The sequence below is a fragment of the Stegodyphus dumicola genome, chromosome 12, assembly GCF_044657685.1.
Source record: "Stegodyphus dumicola isolate Sdum_Otavi_A_Nest chromosome 12, ASM4465768v1".
Classification (NCBI taxonomy): Eukaryota; Metazoa; Arthropoda; class Arachnida; order Araneae; family Eresidae; genus Stegodyphus; species Stegodyphus dumicola.
Window position 1 is genome coordinate 59,690,307 of NC_140779.1, and position 18,176 is coordinate 59,708,482.

At 32.1% G+C, this 18,176-nt stretch overlaps 1 protein-coding gene across 2 annotated transcripts in view; it reads right to left on the reverse strand.

Moving 5' to 3' along the window:
• Positions 1–18,176, reverse strand: part of LOC118194064 (cell adhesion molecule Dscam1-like) — a 572,732-nt gene that overhangs the window by 221,369 nt on the left and 333,187 nt on the right. For both annotated transcript variants that reach the window (XR_015044453.1, XM_085827755.1), the window contains exons 4-5: positions 5,628–5,777; positions 1,869–2,162 (exon numbers count right to left, since the gene is read on the reverse strand). Coding sequence is in view for 1 of the 2 variants with exons in the window: in XM_085827755.1 (XP_085683881.1) it covers positions 1,869–2,162; positions 5,628–5,777 (444 nt within the window). In the remaining variant the exon portion in view is untranslated. The remainder of the gene's footprint in view (positions 1–1,868; positions 2,163–5,627; positions 5,778–18,176) is intronic.

Sequence of the window (18,176 nt, forward strand, 5' to 3'; positions counted from 1 at the left end):
CAGACAAAGTAAGATAAACAGATTTCAACAGAACTTTACAGTTTTTTATATACATGGAACATTCTAGGATCATTCTAGGCACGCGCAATCGCTATGTAATTCTATTCATTTGCATATCTTACGTCACTGTACATTTCCTGTAAGTTTGGTTAAATTAGCATAATTCCTTTATGGTGTTGCAATTTTCACAAATTAGTATATTACAACACACACACACACCTAAGCATAAGATAATAACGCTTAATCCCTTTAATATAATTGAAAAAGATAAAAAAATACCAAGTTACGACAAAACTTCAAAATCAAAAGTGTAAGGTAATAGAGCTGAATCTTTTCAAACTGTCGGTTGAAAAAATTCAGTATTCTTCTTTATGTTATTTTTCTTTATTTAGGCGTAATTTGAATTTTGTATGAAGGAAAAGTAATCTAATCATAAGAAGGATCTTTTTCAATGCATTAAAACAAATATTTTATATAATTACGTTCTAAAATTAATTATGATATTTATAAACGTGATGAAACAGCTCTTAAATTAAAAATTTACGATTCGTTTATTTCGTAAAATTTTATTTTAATGAGAATTTGTGCCATTTCAGTTCAATTAGAAATATTTTAATATTGCAGCAAGTTGGTTTAAAACAACATTAATTAAAATAATTTTAAATTTCTGAAATTTTTTTATGTATCGAATAGAAAAAAATAATATCTTAAATGGGAGTTTTCAAAAATCCTTCTGTGATGTGTTTAATTATATTTATAAATATATGTGTTTAATTATATTATATTTATATATTTATAATGATAATAATTAGATTTGATCTAAATAATCAAAAAAGATAAATATATGACTGCGTTAGATTTAATATACATTATGTATTTAATATACATATTTAATTATCCTTTGAAGATCACCGAAGTATTATCTAGCCGGTTCTTGAACAAGTGTTAAAAATTCAATTTAATTCATAGTTTTCAGAGTTTTTTTAATTCTTTACATTCTTTTATAAGAAATTGCACATATAAATATGCTACTTATATTTTATGGCAAGAGATGCTATTACTTTTTCACTTGAAGTTGGTGACAAAATGATATGCTTATTAAATTTCTGAAATCATCTGAAAGAAATGTAAAGAATTGGAAATCTTTCGTCAGCAGAAAAATAGGTTTCCTCACTTGAAACATTTCTTTAATCAGTATTTTCTTTTCTCCTTCAATTTATATGACAATCTAAGAATTATAAAGTTAAAATCTTCCTCCGTATAGACCGTGAGACAAGTTATCGTTCTACCTTAGATTGCTAATGAAATGACTACGAATTCAGAAAAAGGTTTGAAATAAACCATTTTATTGTAAATTAACAATTACTCAGCTAATGTATGGAAAAACGAATAACTTTCAGGATCTGACAGAACAAAAATGGTAAAGTAAAACTGGCATATTTAAGTATAAAATTCATACGGCAAAGCCCTACAGCAAACTTTGTTCAGGCCTTCTAAACACGTGAGCAAATGTGGCTACAAAAAGCTAAGAGCGCTTTAAATAATTCAGAGAATCGGAAAAGAAGTTATACGAAGATCAGTGATAACTGCGAAAACTCACTCCTAACTTCAGAAACTCTGGACTTAAAATTTAGAACTTTGTAATAGTTTCTTGCTACGTCTAAATGTTTCATAATAATCGAAGAAATAAAATACTGAAATCAAAGAAAAATTATTAGGACCAAAACTTTGTGTTAATAAATCATGATTATGTAATTAAAAATCTCTTACATGCAACACATAACTTGGTACATGCACAGTCTACTAATAAGTTCGAATATTAATAACTTTTGTTCTTAATATGCAAATGAAAATAATTGCTTTTATACCTGAAACTAACAGCTTTGTTTCAGCCTTATCTTGTCCAACAGAATTATTCATCTCGCAAATGTAGACACCAGAATCTTGAATCGCTGCTCGCTGCAGAATAAGGAGACTTTCCCTGTGTAAGATTCTCTCTCCAAGACGAACAGATGTGACCCTATCTCCATCTCGTCGACCCCATCTATAAGTGGGATGAGGATAACCTTGTCCAACACATGGTAAAACAACTCTGTCGAATTCTCTTGCCCGGATAACTGGTCGGGATTCCGTAATTGTAGGTGGCTGAGAGATGTGGGGTTCTAAAAGAAAAATACACAATCTGTTGTAACTAATGGTAATCTCCACTGAGGTCCAATGGCAAACTCAGTTTGATGATGTTTTTTTAAAGTTATCTTTTAGTTTAATTGTTACTTCAGAATGCATGCGCATATGCTTAAAATTTGTCTTCTTTTCTTTAAGAAAAGCTTCGCGTTTTGATTAAACATGGAGGATTGGTTTCCGACATATTAGGACAACGACTAAGTCTCTTTTCTATATTGCGTCTTTTCGTGTTGAACTGATTATTCTTACATCACTGGTTTAAAATCTATAATTACGACTTTTAATCCATATCTCTTATAGGTTTTCATATATGATTGATTGGATAGACAGGATAAGTTACGAATTCCGTTGGTAAAAGTTGTTACATTTGGTCTCCTTTTGTTAGGCATGGTCCTCTTACTATAGCTAGATGTTATATTAACAGTTGTAGTTAACTGTGTTTATCAGTTATTTAGAGAAGAACGGAAATTCCTATTCATTCTCTAAAAATACAATTTAAATAAACATTTCAAACGACATTCTTTAAATTTTGCAAATAACTCAAAACAAAATTCTTTTCTGTTATACAATCATGGCCTCTCTGCTAGCATATTGGTAGAGAGGTGGTTTCCAGGCTTGAACCCGGGTTCAAATACTAAAGATGGCATGGATGTTTGCATAGAGATCGTACCTTTGTAGCATGAGGACACTTAAAATAGTGAAAAAAGACAAAGTACAGACAAAACTCAAAAGTCCTTTCGAGAAATTAGTGGCAGAGGAAGAGGAATGGGAGACAGATCTGCCCACCTAAGGGTTTTCCATTAAAACTGGAGCTGCCTATTTCTAGCAGATTATTATTCGGCTGCCCTTTGTGGTGTACGTTAAGCAACGTACTCGGTGATGAAACGACTACATAATCGATAGGTTCCGTTATTACTTGATAAGAATGCTTAACTAAAGTGTCCGGCGGCTGGAAATAAAATATATCCCGACTCAATGCTTAATTAGCTGTTAAAATGTGTAAGGATTTTCCTCTATGATTGCTACAATGGTTCGTGCTGTAAACAGAAGCATGTTGGGCTAACGATGGAAGGTCAGGAGTTCGAATTTAATTAAGGACATCGTTGATATTTAAAGGGTTTTTTTTTTGTGTGTGCGTCTTTCTAAACCCAATAGATTCTACAAATCTTTCATGCGATTGTAGATGACCCAGAACTGCAAGACATAAAACATTAATTAAAGTGTATTACAGCGCAAGAGATTCCTTTAAATGGCCACAATGGCTGAAAAATAAACGAGTCATGCATCATCACCTTTTGAAGCAGTAGTATAATTAACGCTCAACGAGTTAACATTAATTGATTCATATTTAAAACATTACATTTAATGAGAAAAAGTAAGCTAAAATTTTAATATTCCGTACAGTAGAGGTAATTACAGACTTGAATATTAAAATAAATTTCTAGATGTTTCTAGATGGATTAAAGTTATCTGATGAAATATAAGTTGATTTAATTACTATATTTTAAATTAGATGATGTTAATTTGACACAAGACATTTAACATTTTTAAAAATTAGCACATTAAGTTACAAAACAGACTCAAACCAAGAGAGAAAAGATTTACCAAAGGCCATTAATTAATACGTCTCGGTACACTTCATTGCGTATCATAGTCGTAATAATTTCTTTCATAGTCTTCATTGCGTATCATAGTCGTAGTAATTTTCAGAAACTTGCGTATCATAGTCGTTTCGAATATAAAACCAAAGTACTAAATCACACAGAGTAATCATATCTTACGAATTTTGAAATCTGTTACTCCTAACAAGATTTATTTTGCATTACATTAAAAATATTTACCACTTTTGGCTGTATGTACCACGACGCTTGCAAAATTTTGTGAAACTTGACTTTCAGATTTAAAAATAAGTATTCAGCTGCATCAGCAAGAAGCTTAAAGGTTTCTAGTCGTGAAGAGAAAAGAAGAAATGTATTGCACCAAGGATAAAGCCCTTAATGGATTCGAAAGAACAAGGTAATTGCAATAATAAAGGATACAAAAGTCCTTAAATAAAACAAAATAATAAAATTGTATCATGAATTACTTTATTTTTGTAATGGAGTTTCTGCTATTTAAATGTTATAAATATATTTTAGAGCACAAATTCTCTACATTTTTCGATTACATTCCTGATTTCAAAAATACATTTCGTTACATTATCTGCAGCAATGATTTTTGTCCTTAAGTCAACAATTAAGGAAACTTTTAAAATTATACTCATGAGTCATAATGCATACTTGCATATTTATATGCGTCAGATATTTAATAAAAATTTCTTCTCATTTGATATTTGATAATTTGAAATTTGATTTAAATTTTCTCTTACAAACAAATTACTCTTAGAAAACATGTACAAACACAAATCTGTAGACTCCTTAGAAAACATGAACAAAACAAATCTTCTCCGAAAAAGAAACAAATATCTAGACTTTTATTAGAAAATACAAAACTGATTAAATCTGACATTAAAAATATTAAAATTAACAATTTCCTGTAAACTTAAATACTTTAATATTGAAATATTGACCGAATAACATATATGATAGCTGACCTTTTCGCTTTTTTTTTTTTCAGAAGAGGAACCAGAGGAGCAGCTTGAATCCGAGTTGGAATCCCGAAGAATGTGTGGCTGTTTAGAAGTGTGTAGTGACTTTGAAGCATGAGGGGACTTAAAATACTGTCGCGCTAGAAGTCCTCTCGGTTGGTTGGTGATAGGTGAGAGACTTACGACACCGAAGACCAGACTATGCACAATTAAAATTGGGTCTGAAGAACCGCTTTCTCCGGGGAAGGAGTAATTCTGTCTCTCTTTATGGTGTACTTTTTAATGTAATTCTTATGTAATTAGTTTATACTCTTTTTAATGTAATTAGCTACTCAAACCAAAGATTTCTTTTCGTAATAATAATAATTTAAAACCCAGACGAGAATTTATGCTTCCATATCTTTTATGATAGAGGTCAAAATATAAAATTTTATGCGTACTCTAAATATTAGTTGATTAAAATTTTACTGAAATTTTACTTATCACTTCCTACCGTTTGCTCTGAAATTGTAAATTAATAAACAGTTTAGAAATTAAAGAAATAACTCAGAAAATAAATTTCATATGTTTTAGAGACATGAAGTATTTTATGATGTTTGTTAATTTGAATTTGACATAATAGGCATTTTCTTTATACAGATTTGCAAGAGTATACATGTATTGCTGAATATAAGCGTATTTATTGCTCGTACTTACAAAGAAATGCATACATAAGAAAGAAAAACATTACATAACAGACAGCATTGACTGATTTAATGGCATAAAAAACTTAAGGCGAAAATTTTAATTAAGTAATTTTTTAGGTCAAAGTTCCATGAATGATAGCTAAGTATGCTAAAAATTATAAATAACTTACCCCTAATTATTAGCTTTCCAGCAGTAGCACTGACTTTGCTTTCTCCATTGAGTCGATGATGAACTTGGCACTGGTAACCAATAACAGCATCACTTGGACCAGCGTTTTTAATCAGTAGCTCACCACTTGGTAAAACTATATATTTATCACCTGCCAAAAAACGCAAAATCATAGGCATTAGACTCTCACAAACTACGGATATTTAATTTTGTTTTAATGCATGAACTAAATGTAAAATTTTTAATATGAATTTAAAATTTTGTTAAAAATACAAAGCAAGTTTGTGATTGACAGTAGAAGATTGTATAAAGGTTTAAAATATATTATTGCTTATAAGAATTTTGATGAATTTCACACGTAAATAGTTGTAAGAGTAATATTATATGAAAATTCAAATAAATTGAAGTAACAGGAGAAAAATTTAAACTCCTATTTAATGGACTGATTTAAATTTGATGTTCAGGTATCTATACAAAGCTTCATAATTTTCTGAAAGTAATGAAGGCGGTGCCTTATAGAAAAAAACATCGAATTCAGTATTTGCCTTCAGTTTGAGAGTTAATACGTTGAGCTTCTCTGTTTTTAATTTGCGAATTATAATGCCACCTTGATATTTAGCCTGAAAAGCTTAAGTATGTTGAACCTAAGTTCTATATACCTGCACTCGTTTAACTTCCCCTTCCTCTTACGAATTTTCTTTTTCGCATTAAATAGAAGTCAAATTAAGCTTCACTTACAAAGACAAGGTATAAAACTTCTTTAAAAGTTGCAAAATAAGCTACGTCTTGTAGTAAAACTAAACATGAGATAATATTAACCACCATTAAGTGCGTTATACTAAGAACTCAGTTACTTAAACACATATAAATTTTTTCATGTACTGGGTTCCAAAAACGGGATCCTTACGCGCCACTACGTTCAGAAGTCGCTCACAAAGTGTACAAATCGGCTAGGTGCGCGATTGAAACTACTGCACTGAATGCTTGCTTCAAAACATATTATAAATCAGGATTCCCAGTTGCTTTTTTTAGGGGGATCGACCCTTGTTAAAAAATGAGTTTAATCATGTATCCCCTTACATTTTTCCCTATAGTATATGCAGTATACAACATAATCATAAAAAAATAAACATATTAAACTGCTACACTGAATGGTTATTAAGCTATAACCATTATAGTTATAAAATATAACCACGGAATAGCTATTAAACTATCACTATGCTGCAATGAATGGTTATTATTCCTATTAAACTGCTCCAATGAATGGTTGCTCCTAGACATATCCTATATCAGGATTCTAAATCTTTTTTTAGGAGGATGGACTCCTGTTAAAGGAATTTTTTTCTTCATCGATCCCCCTACATTTTTCCTATAATTTATACAGTGTAGAACATAATCATAAAACAAATAACTGCACATAAATAAGTTAGAGATAAAAATTATATTAAAAATATAAACATATTTTGAAAAAAAATCGCTTATTAAATTGAAGTTTAATTATTTTATGTACTATTATTTTTATTTATTTATTTTACTTTTATAAATATAAAACCGTGTTCGGGAGCATATTGCAGTAAAATCGAACTGTGTAAAAGTTCGATTTTAATGAATGTGATGGTTACGTTTAGTGTACGGAAGCAATAACGCTTTTAATATTTGGAATAAAACTGCTTAATTTAATTTTTAAATCAGCTCGTTCAAAAATATTGAACTATTCTTATTTGCCTTTCCGGTTCTGCATTCTTTCTTTTTAAATTTAATTAATTAATTTTGTGCTTACTTGTATCTTGTGTTTTACGTTTTTTTATATTGCTACTATTGCCTAAGCATTTGTGTATTAAAATATTAAACTCAGTGGTGCAATAGCCCTTAGTGAGCCATGGCCTGCGATGCCTAATATCTGCTTGTTAACCATGGGCCTCGGGAGGCATGAGCATATATACGTCGGACAAGTGGTCAACTTGTCGCAGGACACCCGGTGCAAAGCGAACTTGGTACTCATTTTATCGACCCATTCAAGGGGTGAAAGGCTGGATTAAAAATATTATTGGCTAAAAAAATGTTAATGTATTATTTCGCTTACCTTTATTTCATAATTTAATGTGTTTTCCTTTTATCCTTATTCATTATCTTCATATTTTCCCTTATCTTCATTTTCCTCTTATCTTTATTACAGTAAGAAAATGAACATCGTTCATCTTCATTTACTTACTATATCATTTATCATTTCCTTATAACCATTTCATTTTTTCTCATATCTTCGCTATTTATTTCTTCTTTATTACATGATACACCTTTATATCAATAAAAAATTATCAATTTATTATTATGTTTTGGTAATCAATGGGATCTTGATTATGCTGATCAACTGTATGTGCGTATTCGGCTATCGACTCCCAATAAACCTTATGATTATCCATATTGAGCTCCTATAACGTTTTATCGACCCGTAGGGGTCAATACCGACCCCGTTGGGAATAAACGCTATAAAATACAAATTCGATCGCTTTTTCGCCAACATCTAAACTAGTTAATTTGGATTCTGGTGAAAGTTGTTAAAAGGAACATTAGGTACAAAAACGAATGTACGTAAAATAGCGTGTTCATTAAAAGAAACCTTACATGAAAACAATGAGGAATAATCATTGTAATCTTTCAGACTACAGAGGCAATAACTAGTAAGAGAACAATGTGGGAGATTCGACAAGTTGTTACGTAGCTTTGAAATCTACTAATTTGTAATTATCGGAGGTTGAAGCCAAGACGCCTCATAGAGGTTACTTCAACATTTTGATATATGTATAATATATTTAACTTATTTAACACTAAAACGCCAGGGTCGGATTATTCGCTCCGGAATATTTAGGAGGGCCCAGTTCTCATTACAAAGTAAAACCTCTGTGTCTTATGTGAGGCAGCTGAGTAGAAGCAGTTGTCTGACGCATATTATCTTTAAGTTTGATTTTTTTAGCTTATTTGAAAATAGCAAAGTAAGGATTCGTGAATTATTTAAAGCAAACTGGCTAGTTTTCAAGTTACATTTGAGGGAAATCCGAAAAAAACCAATATAGCGTGTGTTCTTCCCTGTGGTTCTAATATTAGTCGATTTACCTTATTCAGCGGACATTAGTATCATTTAACTGTTTCATTCCTGCTGACGTATGAGACTACTGCTGACATGAGAGTCATGGCACTGATACATGCAATGACCCTTACATCGGCCTCCTCGAAGCACATGACACATTACGGAGATCATGAATTACAGTTTTATATTCGAACGAATATGTTTCTCAAAATAATAAATTAAGGAAATGAATAACTAATAGTGTATTTTTAACACTAGGAAAGCTTGAGTGACAAATTTATACTTACGTTTACGTGTAGCATAGGACATTCATTTCAGTCTACAATCTCCGATCCTTTGTGTATGCCATTTTAATCACTGTTAATTTTTTTAGGTGCATGTGATGGAAGACAAATGTATTCATTTCATGTGTTGAACTGTGTTCGAAGTTTTTAGACTTTACTTTAGTATGCAAAGGATTTATTAGTTAAATTAAGTAATCGAAGAGATTAAAAAAGAATAAATCTCTAGATCACTTTTTCTGGAAACTGACTTCGTTAGTCACTCCTCCAGCAACATAATAAAAACTTAATTCCTCAGCATTCCACTCCGTCCACTTCAGCACTATTTTGCAATTAATTTTAGCTAATCTTCTTTCTTCAAAATGCCTCTTCTGATTAGCAAGATATTCATGGAACATTTCGTGAGTTTAAACGTTTATTTTTTTATTTAATTATTTTTATTTTTATTTTTATTTTTTAAACGTTTATTATTTTAATTCCTGCTTAAAAATATATTCTTCCTGAAATTTATGCATGAGTTTTTATTTGTTCGGTTTATTTGATTTAAAATTCATATCACACTAATAAGTGTAATGTATATTACGTATAGCATGCTATAGTACAAAGACTATTATAGATTTCAGCCCAAGGAACATGAAAATTCAATTCGGTCCTCGCTGAGAATCGAACCAGATCTTCCAGTTGCCAGCTGAAGGTCTTAATAATTTAAGACACGAGAATAGGTACTGGGCACAGAAAATCCTCATAAAAATAAACCTAATGGAGTCATCTTTCAAAAACGAAATCCACAGAAATAAATCTAAAGTAATCAAATACGTTCCATGCCAATCTGCTCGCAAAAAAAACTTTTGAGATTTTCTTTCCAGTTATGTGGATCACAATGCATTGATTTCGGATATATGTGTCGTTTTATTCACCACTTTTTTCCCGAACACTCCGTACAATTATTACCCTATACACTCTTTCATTACGAAGCACTTCAATAAGAGTTTGCGACTGTGCTGGAAATGGTGCAGGACTAAAACACGACAGAACCATCTTTTAAAATAAATCTTAATTTGATTACAGTCGAATTCGAGTTTCACATCAGAAATATTGGCAATAAGCGTCGGTTTTATTACTGAGCAAGTCGACCATTTCAAGCAAACAGGTAATTGTATTAAAGGAGAAAACTTAAGATACTTAGTACATATCATTACTGAATGATACATTGCCACATATTTCCACTGTTATATTTTTGTAGTAAAGGAAAACGCCAATGTAAAACTTTAGAATTGCATTCAAATGCAACGTAGATTGATGCATATTTTGAATAAAATTCTATCAATTTTGAGAGTGATCAGACATACTGATTGTATAAACATATCTCATTAGGAATTTCTCTATAATTGCCCTTAAAAGGAAAATTTTATTGAAAAATTTTGAAATCGAAAATTTTCGTAAATTTTGAAGTCGAAGATTTTATATAAAATCTACGGCACTGAAAATTTTAAATCGAAAATTTTATTCAAAGTATACTTCAATACAATGTTGCTTTTGGGCTTAAATTTAAATACGAAAGCTTAAAATAAAAAGAATTAAAAAAGTTATTTTAATCTTTCGTGCTTTAGCTTTAAACTTTAAATTTACTTAATTAATTTAAATTTTAATAGCACTTTCGTGGTGTTGATTTATGTGTGAAAGAGCGGGTTGCCTTTGTTTATAATATCCATCTGCTAGAGCAAAATGGCAGATAAGCAATTTTAGCGGATTTCATAATTTTGCTTCATAAAAATGTTCATTCGTACACGCCTGCTAACGTCAAAGTATTCACATGAAACATCGACACCTTTCCTTACTACCTGTATCATGAATATTGCCCCTGTGCATTGTATTTCAGATTTTATGAGTTGCTAATAGCAGTTCATTTCAGAACATCTGACAATATCCTTCTCCTCTAAAGAGCAGCTGACTAATTCTTAGTTGCATTCCACTTGATGTCATTCAGTACATGCATAATTTCTTGATATGACAGAGACATCTAGATTGGCAATTATTACGGTTTACGGCACCTAAGTGCACAGATCGTTTCTGGATCAATAAATCACTCCTTTATGAGTTTAGAATCATTTAGCACTGCACGACAGTTCTTGGTAACCCTAGAATTTCCTGTATGCATGAAAGGGCAATTCCACATATCAGAACACATAAGTTATGCAAGTTCCTATATGAAAGTTTAATATATTGTAATGTATTGTATTGTATATGTTTATTATAGTATTAATAAATAACTCTTATAAAATATGTATGTCTGTCTAAAATATGTGTATATTAAGATCTCGTGATCTTGGTACTGAATGCTTATATCAGCGTTTAAATGTAGATTTATTGTAATAAATTTCAATGTAGCCGTTTATCTAAATTCTTCATAAAATACAACGTACCTCTGTTATAATGTGAGAAAGGGAAATAAATAAGCGTTACATAAGACGAAAAAGGTTTTACATTGAAAAGAAAAAAAAGAGTAAACATGTATGTACGTAGCAGTTTGTCCTGTCTGCATAAACAGGATGTATGTATGCAGTAACGATTTTCAGAAACCATTTATATATGTATATTTCTATCAAAACATGTAAATCTAATGCAAAGTATAAAAACAAAAGTGTAAAATAATACCACCCATAGTACACCAAAATCAAATACATACAGTATCAGTTCAGGACAAGGTTGTAAATCAGTATCCCACTATGTACATTTGTGCGCATAATTTGTTTACTTTTTATGTATGCAATGAATATATGTACGTTACGTTGTGGTTTTAAACATAAAGTTTATCTGTTGTTTTTTTTAAATTTTCTGTAAAATTTAAGTTTTTTACACGATAATTACACGGTTTTGGTGAAGACCAATTTTTGAATTTCCAATCGGCCAAGCAAGTAATAAAGTATTTTTCTCGCCTTCTTAATATGCCTTCGTGGTGTAATGGCCAGCACACTCAGCGCGTGTTCAAGAGTTCCGAGGTTCGAGTCCCGGCGAGGCCATCTGACCTCAAATTATGTCTGTCCTCTCGGGCGTTAGTCATGAAAGGGCGTTGAGATCCTGCATGCCATTAATTATGACCCTCAGAAATCCATTGATTCCATATTCGCATGACAGTGATTGGATGTCGACCAGTGCGACGGGCGATATCACGGAATGATAGTCCACACTCTCGACAGGCACCGATCATGCCTCTATCGAATTGCGCTAAAATTCTAATCATTTGCATATCCCAACCTCTTCTTCCTTTCATGGGATTTTGACGTTCGTCAGATCCTTCCTTCCTGGTGTTGCAATTTTAATGGCCAGTAGTGTATATGGGATGCTTAAGATGCTTTAAAACGGGGACATACAAGTGGCAGAAGGAGTTAGACTTGGGTACGGTACCAGGCGAACAGGTTAACTGCATGATTAGTTTTCATGGTTTCCCCCATGTGCAGTTTGAATAACAGTTAGTTCTCCTTAAAATATCCTCCACGAAGACATCCTTTCCCTTAGACAAATATCTCCTGTATACTTTGTTGTATTCAAATAAACTATTCTTCATAGTAGTGAGCCATCATATAGGAGCCAGCACCTTTATATAGATCGAGCTATTGGTCACTAAGCCAGAACTCTTCAAAGCAGTGCCCTGATGTAAAGGCACCAATTCATTTATGAAGGTCAGCTTTCAATACGAAAAAAGCAACCAAGCAGTTTCGCGATATAAGGTGAAAACACCCGCTTTTTCAGATTAAAAATCTTCCTACATGTGTCAGTATCTTCATACAGATATGTATTACCGTTCATATAGAGGCACAGTTGTAAATATTTGTTTAAAATATTACGGAAAGCGCATGCGGATTTCTAATCTAGGTAATTTCTAACCTTTCAGGAGTTTATAGTTACCTGTTTGAGAAGAGAAAAATTCTGTAACCCACATGCAGTCAAACCATTCATCAGGATTTGAACTCGAATTCAAATATCAGCGTTCAACGGTCTTACCACTTGTAACTAAATAGTTCTCGTTGTGAAGCTTTCTATCTTCTTGAATATTTTCAGATCTGAGTAAAGGCACCAGTACTCTTACGATACCGTATACCGTAATCGAATACCTTGAAGAATTACGAAGGAATTACACTGACAAATAAAAATTATGAAGCAGAAATAGGAAACTTTAAGGAATGATTTGGGCCAAAAAACTTTGGTCGTTAATTCTCACTTGAATAAACTGTTAAATCTAACACCCGTTAGGAAATCAACAGACGTCTCTCTACTTAGAAAATTGTAAGATACTTAACAAATAGAAGTTTGCAATTTAGAAGCCTTAGGGATAAATTCAGAAACTTATGGTTCTCTATTATGTCCATATTGATTGAATTAATACTGAAAGATATTGTTACGAAATGTCCAGCCCGATAAGATGGCTTCCCCGCAAAGCAGTTTTAGGGTTGCCCAAAAATGCCAAGATAAGGCAGGGTTTCCACATTTGACGAGAAATCATTTGGCGACAAAATTGGCGATATGCCATGGACGGATGGAGAACCTTCTGGAACGAATTCTTACCGGTTTAGCCCAGAATGTTCTCGAACACCAGCCAAAACCTATATAAACCCTGCTGGTTCGTGGAGAGTTAGTATCGTGTGTGTGTGTGCCTCGTCTAGCGAGCTGATAGTCAGTCATTGAGCGAATGTCTCGAAGTCTAGCGCAGAGGTGGTCGTCGAGTGCATCGGAGAGTCTTTTAGTGTATCACGAGTTAGTACATCGTCGAGTTTTGTCTTAGACTGTGCTGATTCAAGAGCTATACTCATGTGTATCGTCGAGTGCATTGTGAGTTGTAGCGTGGAGAGTCTAGAGAGTACGTGGAGTTCCGAGAACGACCAAGCAGAGCCGGGAGCTGTACTCTGGTGCTTTGCAGTGAAGCTGTATCTACCGTGATAGCCTGATAACCTGAAGGCTGTGTCGCTGCTTCGATACTTCATCAAGTAGTGTCGTCATTATTCACTCCAAATCCATAGTAACCCCGTACGAACGTGAAGAAAGAAAATAACGTAATTGGTGTCAGAAAAAAAAAGTAACAATATTGTTCTAGAGATCACTAAATGTGCGGAATAGACGAAGATTGGAGGTTTCGAAAATAATTAATATTCTAAAATCAGAAACTAAAAGCAGAGAAAAAGACCTTATTTTTGACACACGACAAATATTCAAATGAACACGAAACAAAATTTCAAACGCCGTTAGGAAAAACTAGGATCTGAATGCAAAACTAGAAAACCGAAACAATTTCGTAGAAAAAATTCATAAAAGTACACCGTCCATAATGATATTCAATGTGACGCAGTCTACGTGCATTTTCTGTTCTGCACCACATGATTCATTTAAATGTAAAATGTCACCTTGAAGAATTATTGGTTGATTGCTAGGTGAGTTTTTTCTGAACCGCGTTATTTATATGTGGTATTATCTTATACCGTAACAGTTCGTTATCGGAACTACCATAATATCCATAACCACTTTGTGTTATAACAGTCGAGTACTATATTGCATGTCTCAGCGTAGAAGCCATAATAATATGCATTTTGTAGGATAAAAATGAAACTATATTGACTGTATTATTTTTTTTGTCATGTGACCGTTTTATTCATTAGGGAAATAAATATACTTCATTGTTATGAATTATGAAATCGCAAGCTAATTATAGAATATAAAATGACTCTTGTAAGATAAAAAAAAATTCTTTTAAGCAGATTTTCAACGAAATAAGTTATGTTGGTATTAAATTATAGATCATATATATAGAGTGCCGAATGAAAATAACTTGAATTTGATTGAAACCGGAACAAGTTCTCGAGAAATGCGAGCAATTTTTCAAGCACTGATCAGTTAATCAGATTTTCCCAGAAAATCTCTGAACCTTTCATTTATAATGAAAGAATAAAACTTAGGCATCGTACGTTAATACCCTGGGGAAATCATCAGTGATTTTTGAAGAAAGAACTAAGCTACGATACTAAAAAGATTCCCTTCTGCTTTTAATGTAATCAGCAGAGAAAGCTCGAAGTAGCTAGATAATGCAATAATCGGATTAGTGCTTCTCAAAAATCGTTGACAGTTTTAAAATATATTGCTGGCAAAAAATATTTACCGAGGCCTTAACATGAAAGAATAGCCTAATTGGAAAAATCCTTTCACTACCATTTGTTATGGATGATACCTTTACGAAGAATGATAGGAAATAAAAGGATGGAGAGCACCATCTACTATGCAGTCGTTTTCTAATCTGGACGAATGAAGCATAAATAGAGAGTAAAACTCTTTTTCCTTCTTTACCTTATTAACATTCGGAATATTTTACTAAATTACCTTTTAACCTCGTATACGGATATATATCCGTAATATTATTTAATTAATCCGTATACGGATATATATATATATTATCCGTAAATAATATATACGGATATATATATATATATATCCGTAATATTATTTAATTAATACGCGTATATTATTTAATACGCATATATTATTTAATTCGTATACGGATATATATATATCCGTAAATAATATATACGGATATATATATGTATATCCGTATATATTATTTAATTTTAATTCGACCAAAAGATTTTCTGTACTACTAGTCAAACTTAAAAAGTTTTCATGACATTTAAACGTACTTTAATTCAGAATCAAATGTAAGTTAAATAAAATACATTTAACAAAGAATTACACTAGCATACGCCTAAAATAAAAATCTAAAGTAAAAATTTAGAAAAAACATGTAAAGTTTTCTATAGCTTTTGTGTCTCCATAAGTCAAGATGGCGCAAAATGTTAGTGAAAAACTGTTGCCAATTGAAAAAGGTCATACCAGATGAAGAGACTTGAGTTAAAGCAAACTGATTTAGTCTCTCCAAATGCAAAAGAACAGGGTGGTAGTAGATCACTATAAATAAGTAGAGAAACAGTGTGGCAAACTGTTGGTTCCAGTGCCGATACTCAAACCAAAGAGGATAAGAAAACAGAGTTCAAGAAGAATTTTTAAGCCGTCTTTAAAGTAGTAACTCGAAATACTGATAAAAGTGAATACTTTTTAATAATTTTTTTTTAATTTATTCTTAAATTCTAGAATTTTTGAGACTTATTTGGTTACGGAATAAGGGAATGAAATTACTTTTCCACATTTTTGTAAGAAAATTCAAATAAATATAATGTGTCATAAACGATATGAAATAAAGAGACACACTTAGCTACATTTTTTCTGTAATCGCAATAAATGGAAAACTTAGTGAGAATCTTAATATTGCACGGTTATATACGAACTTTGGAATATAAATGGGCCCACAGTTCAGTAAAAAGGATAAATATTATTTTCTTTTAGGTAGACTTAATTTTCGAGATGTTTATTTGCAAAGTTTTGCAATATTATTGTCAATTCGATTTAATTTGTTAACATTGCTAATATGATTCTTATTATAATAATGTTGCGTGCTTACAGGTTCGTAATAGATTGAATGCGGGCAGAACCGATGATAGTTTGATAAAATTCATTTTACTGAAAGAAAAAGTTTGCAGTTTTGAAAATTTCCACAAATATACACATACAGCTGTTCTCAGTATCACAGAATACAATCAGTACACTTCAAACTACTAAGAATGCTAAACACAGCGTAATGCAGAGAACATCTAAAAGGCGAAGCTCACACTGTGATATCTCTATACTTCGTACTCAACGTTGAACTAAACAACTGAAAAAAACTGAAGGAATGTGACTATTCGCCGTAGCCGTTTCGCCGTCAAGACATATTTTTCTTTACACGACTGTATTATATCTTGCTGTATTATATTAAGTTGATTTAGTTTAATAATTCTGTTTTAATTTAATAAACATTTCACATAAAATGGTATATAAAATTTTTTTGAGTACAGTTTCATAGAAATACACCTTTACACATGACTTATTAATTTTAAGAAATATTGTGCTGACAAGATTCCAAAGTAATTCCGTTTTGCATTCAGATTTTATAAAAATGTGAACTGCCTGCCTGTGTGAATGATTTCTCTGAACTAGCCGATTAAGATTTCAAGAAAGTTTGGTCAATTATGTAAATATTGTATCCGCATAATTTTAAAATCGGTAATATAACTTATGTTCCTCACTAGACCTGTGAAGCTCTATGCCGCCCCGGCGCGGGCAATTGCAAATAAAACCGAAAGGAGGAAACTAGAAATTCTACATAACAAAATTTTGAGAGCAATAACAAATGCGCTCTGGTTTGTTAGGAATACCATTACTCATGACGATCTGAAAATCAAGCCCATTGATGAAAAGATTCTCATTTGAAAAAATGGATAACTTCCCAGTCTAAGAGAATTCGCAAACTACGACCCTAGAAAGCGTAGTGAAGCGGCCACGGTCAGTTCATCATAACGCGAAGTGGTGATTGTAATTATTGTATATATCGCACTGCACATATTTCATTATTAGGTTTTTATCTACTTTTTATTATTTATATTTAACCTTATTTAACCAAAATTAGTGTATTTTGCCATGATAGGACTTAGTGCCTGGCAGAGCAGGCTATAGATTCTACGTTATTATCTTATCGTGTTTGTGTAAAGTATTCAGCAACCCTACGCTGCATTCTAGAACGATTTCTAAGCTCCTGAACTTGAACTGAACTGGGCGTCTTATGGGATCTAATGCCTCATAAAAATACACTAAAATTTCTTTTCTACGCTAAGTGTTGTGATCGCCAACTTCACTTTACCACAGACTGATTGCACAGTGGACTCTCTTTCTGCGCCTTCATGCGAGGTGCAACTGCACCTAATTACTCTATAACCGTGATTGGCCTTTTAGGCGGACTCATTGAATAGGTAAAAACTCTAAGAAGTTGTACACCTGAATCGACAAAGACATAAAGTATAACTTATCTTATATCAGAAGTTTAACCGCAGTTCTCTTTGGTACTGACATAATTTTCCGACCAATTATGTGTAAGTTCTTTATATCTCATACTTGTAAATATGTATTACAAGCAACCTTTATTAAGTATACAAAAGGTAAACAGAATTATTAAACTATAGAAATTTAATACGAGTATAATACGGCAAGATATAATACAGTCGTGTAAAGAAAAATATGCCTTGACGGCGAAACATCCCGACGGCGAAAAGGCCCG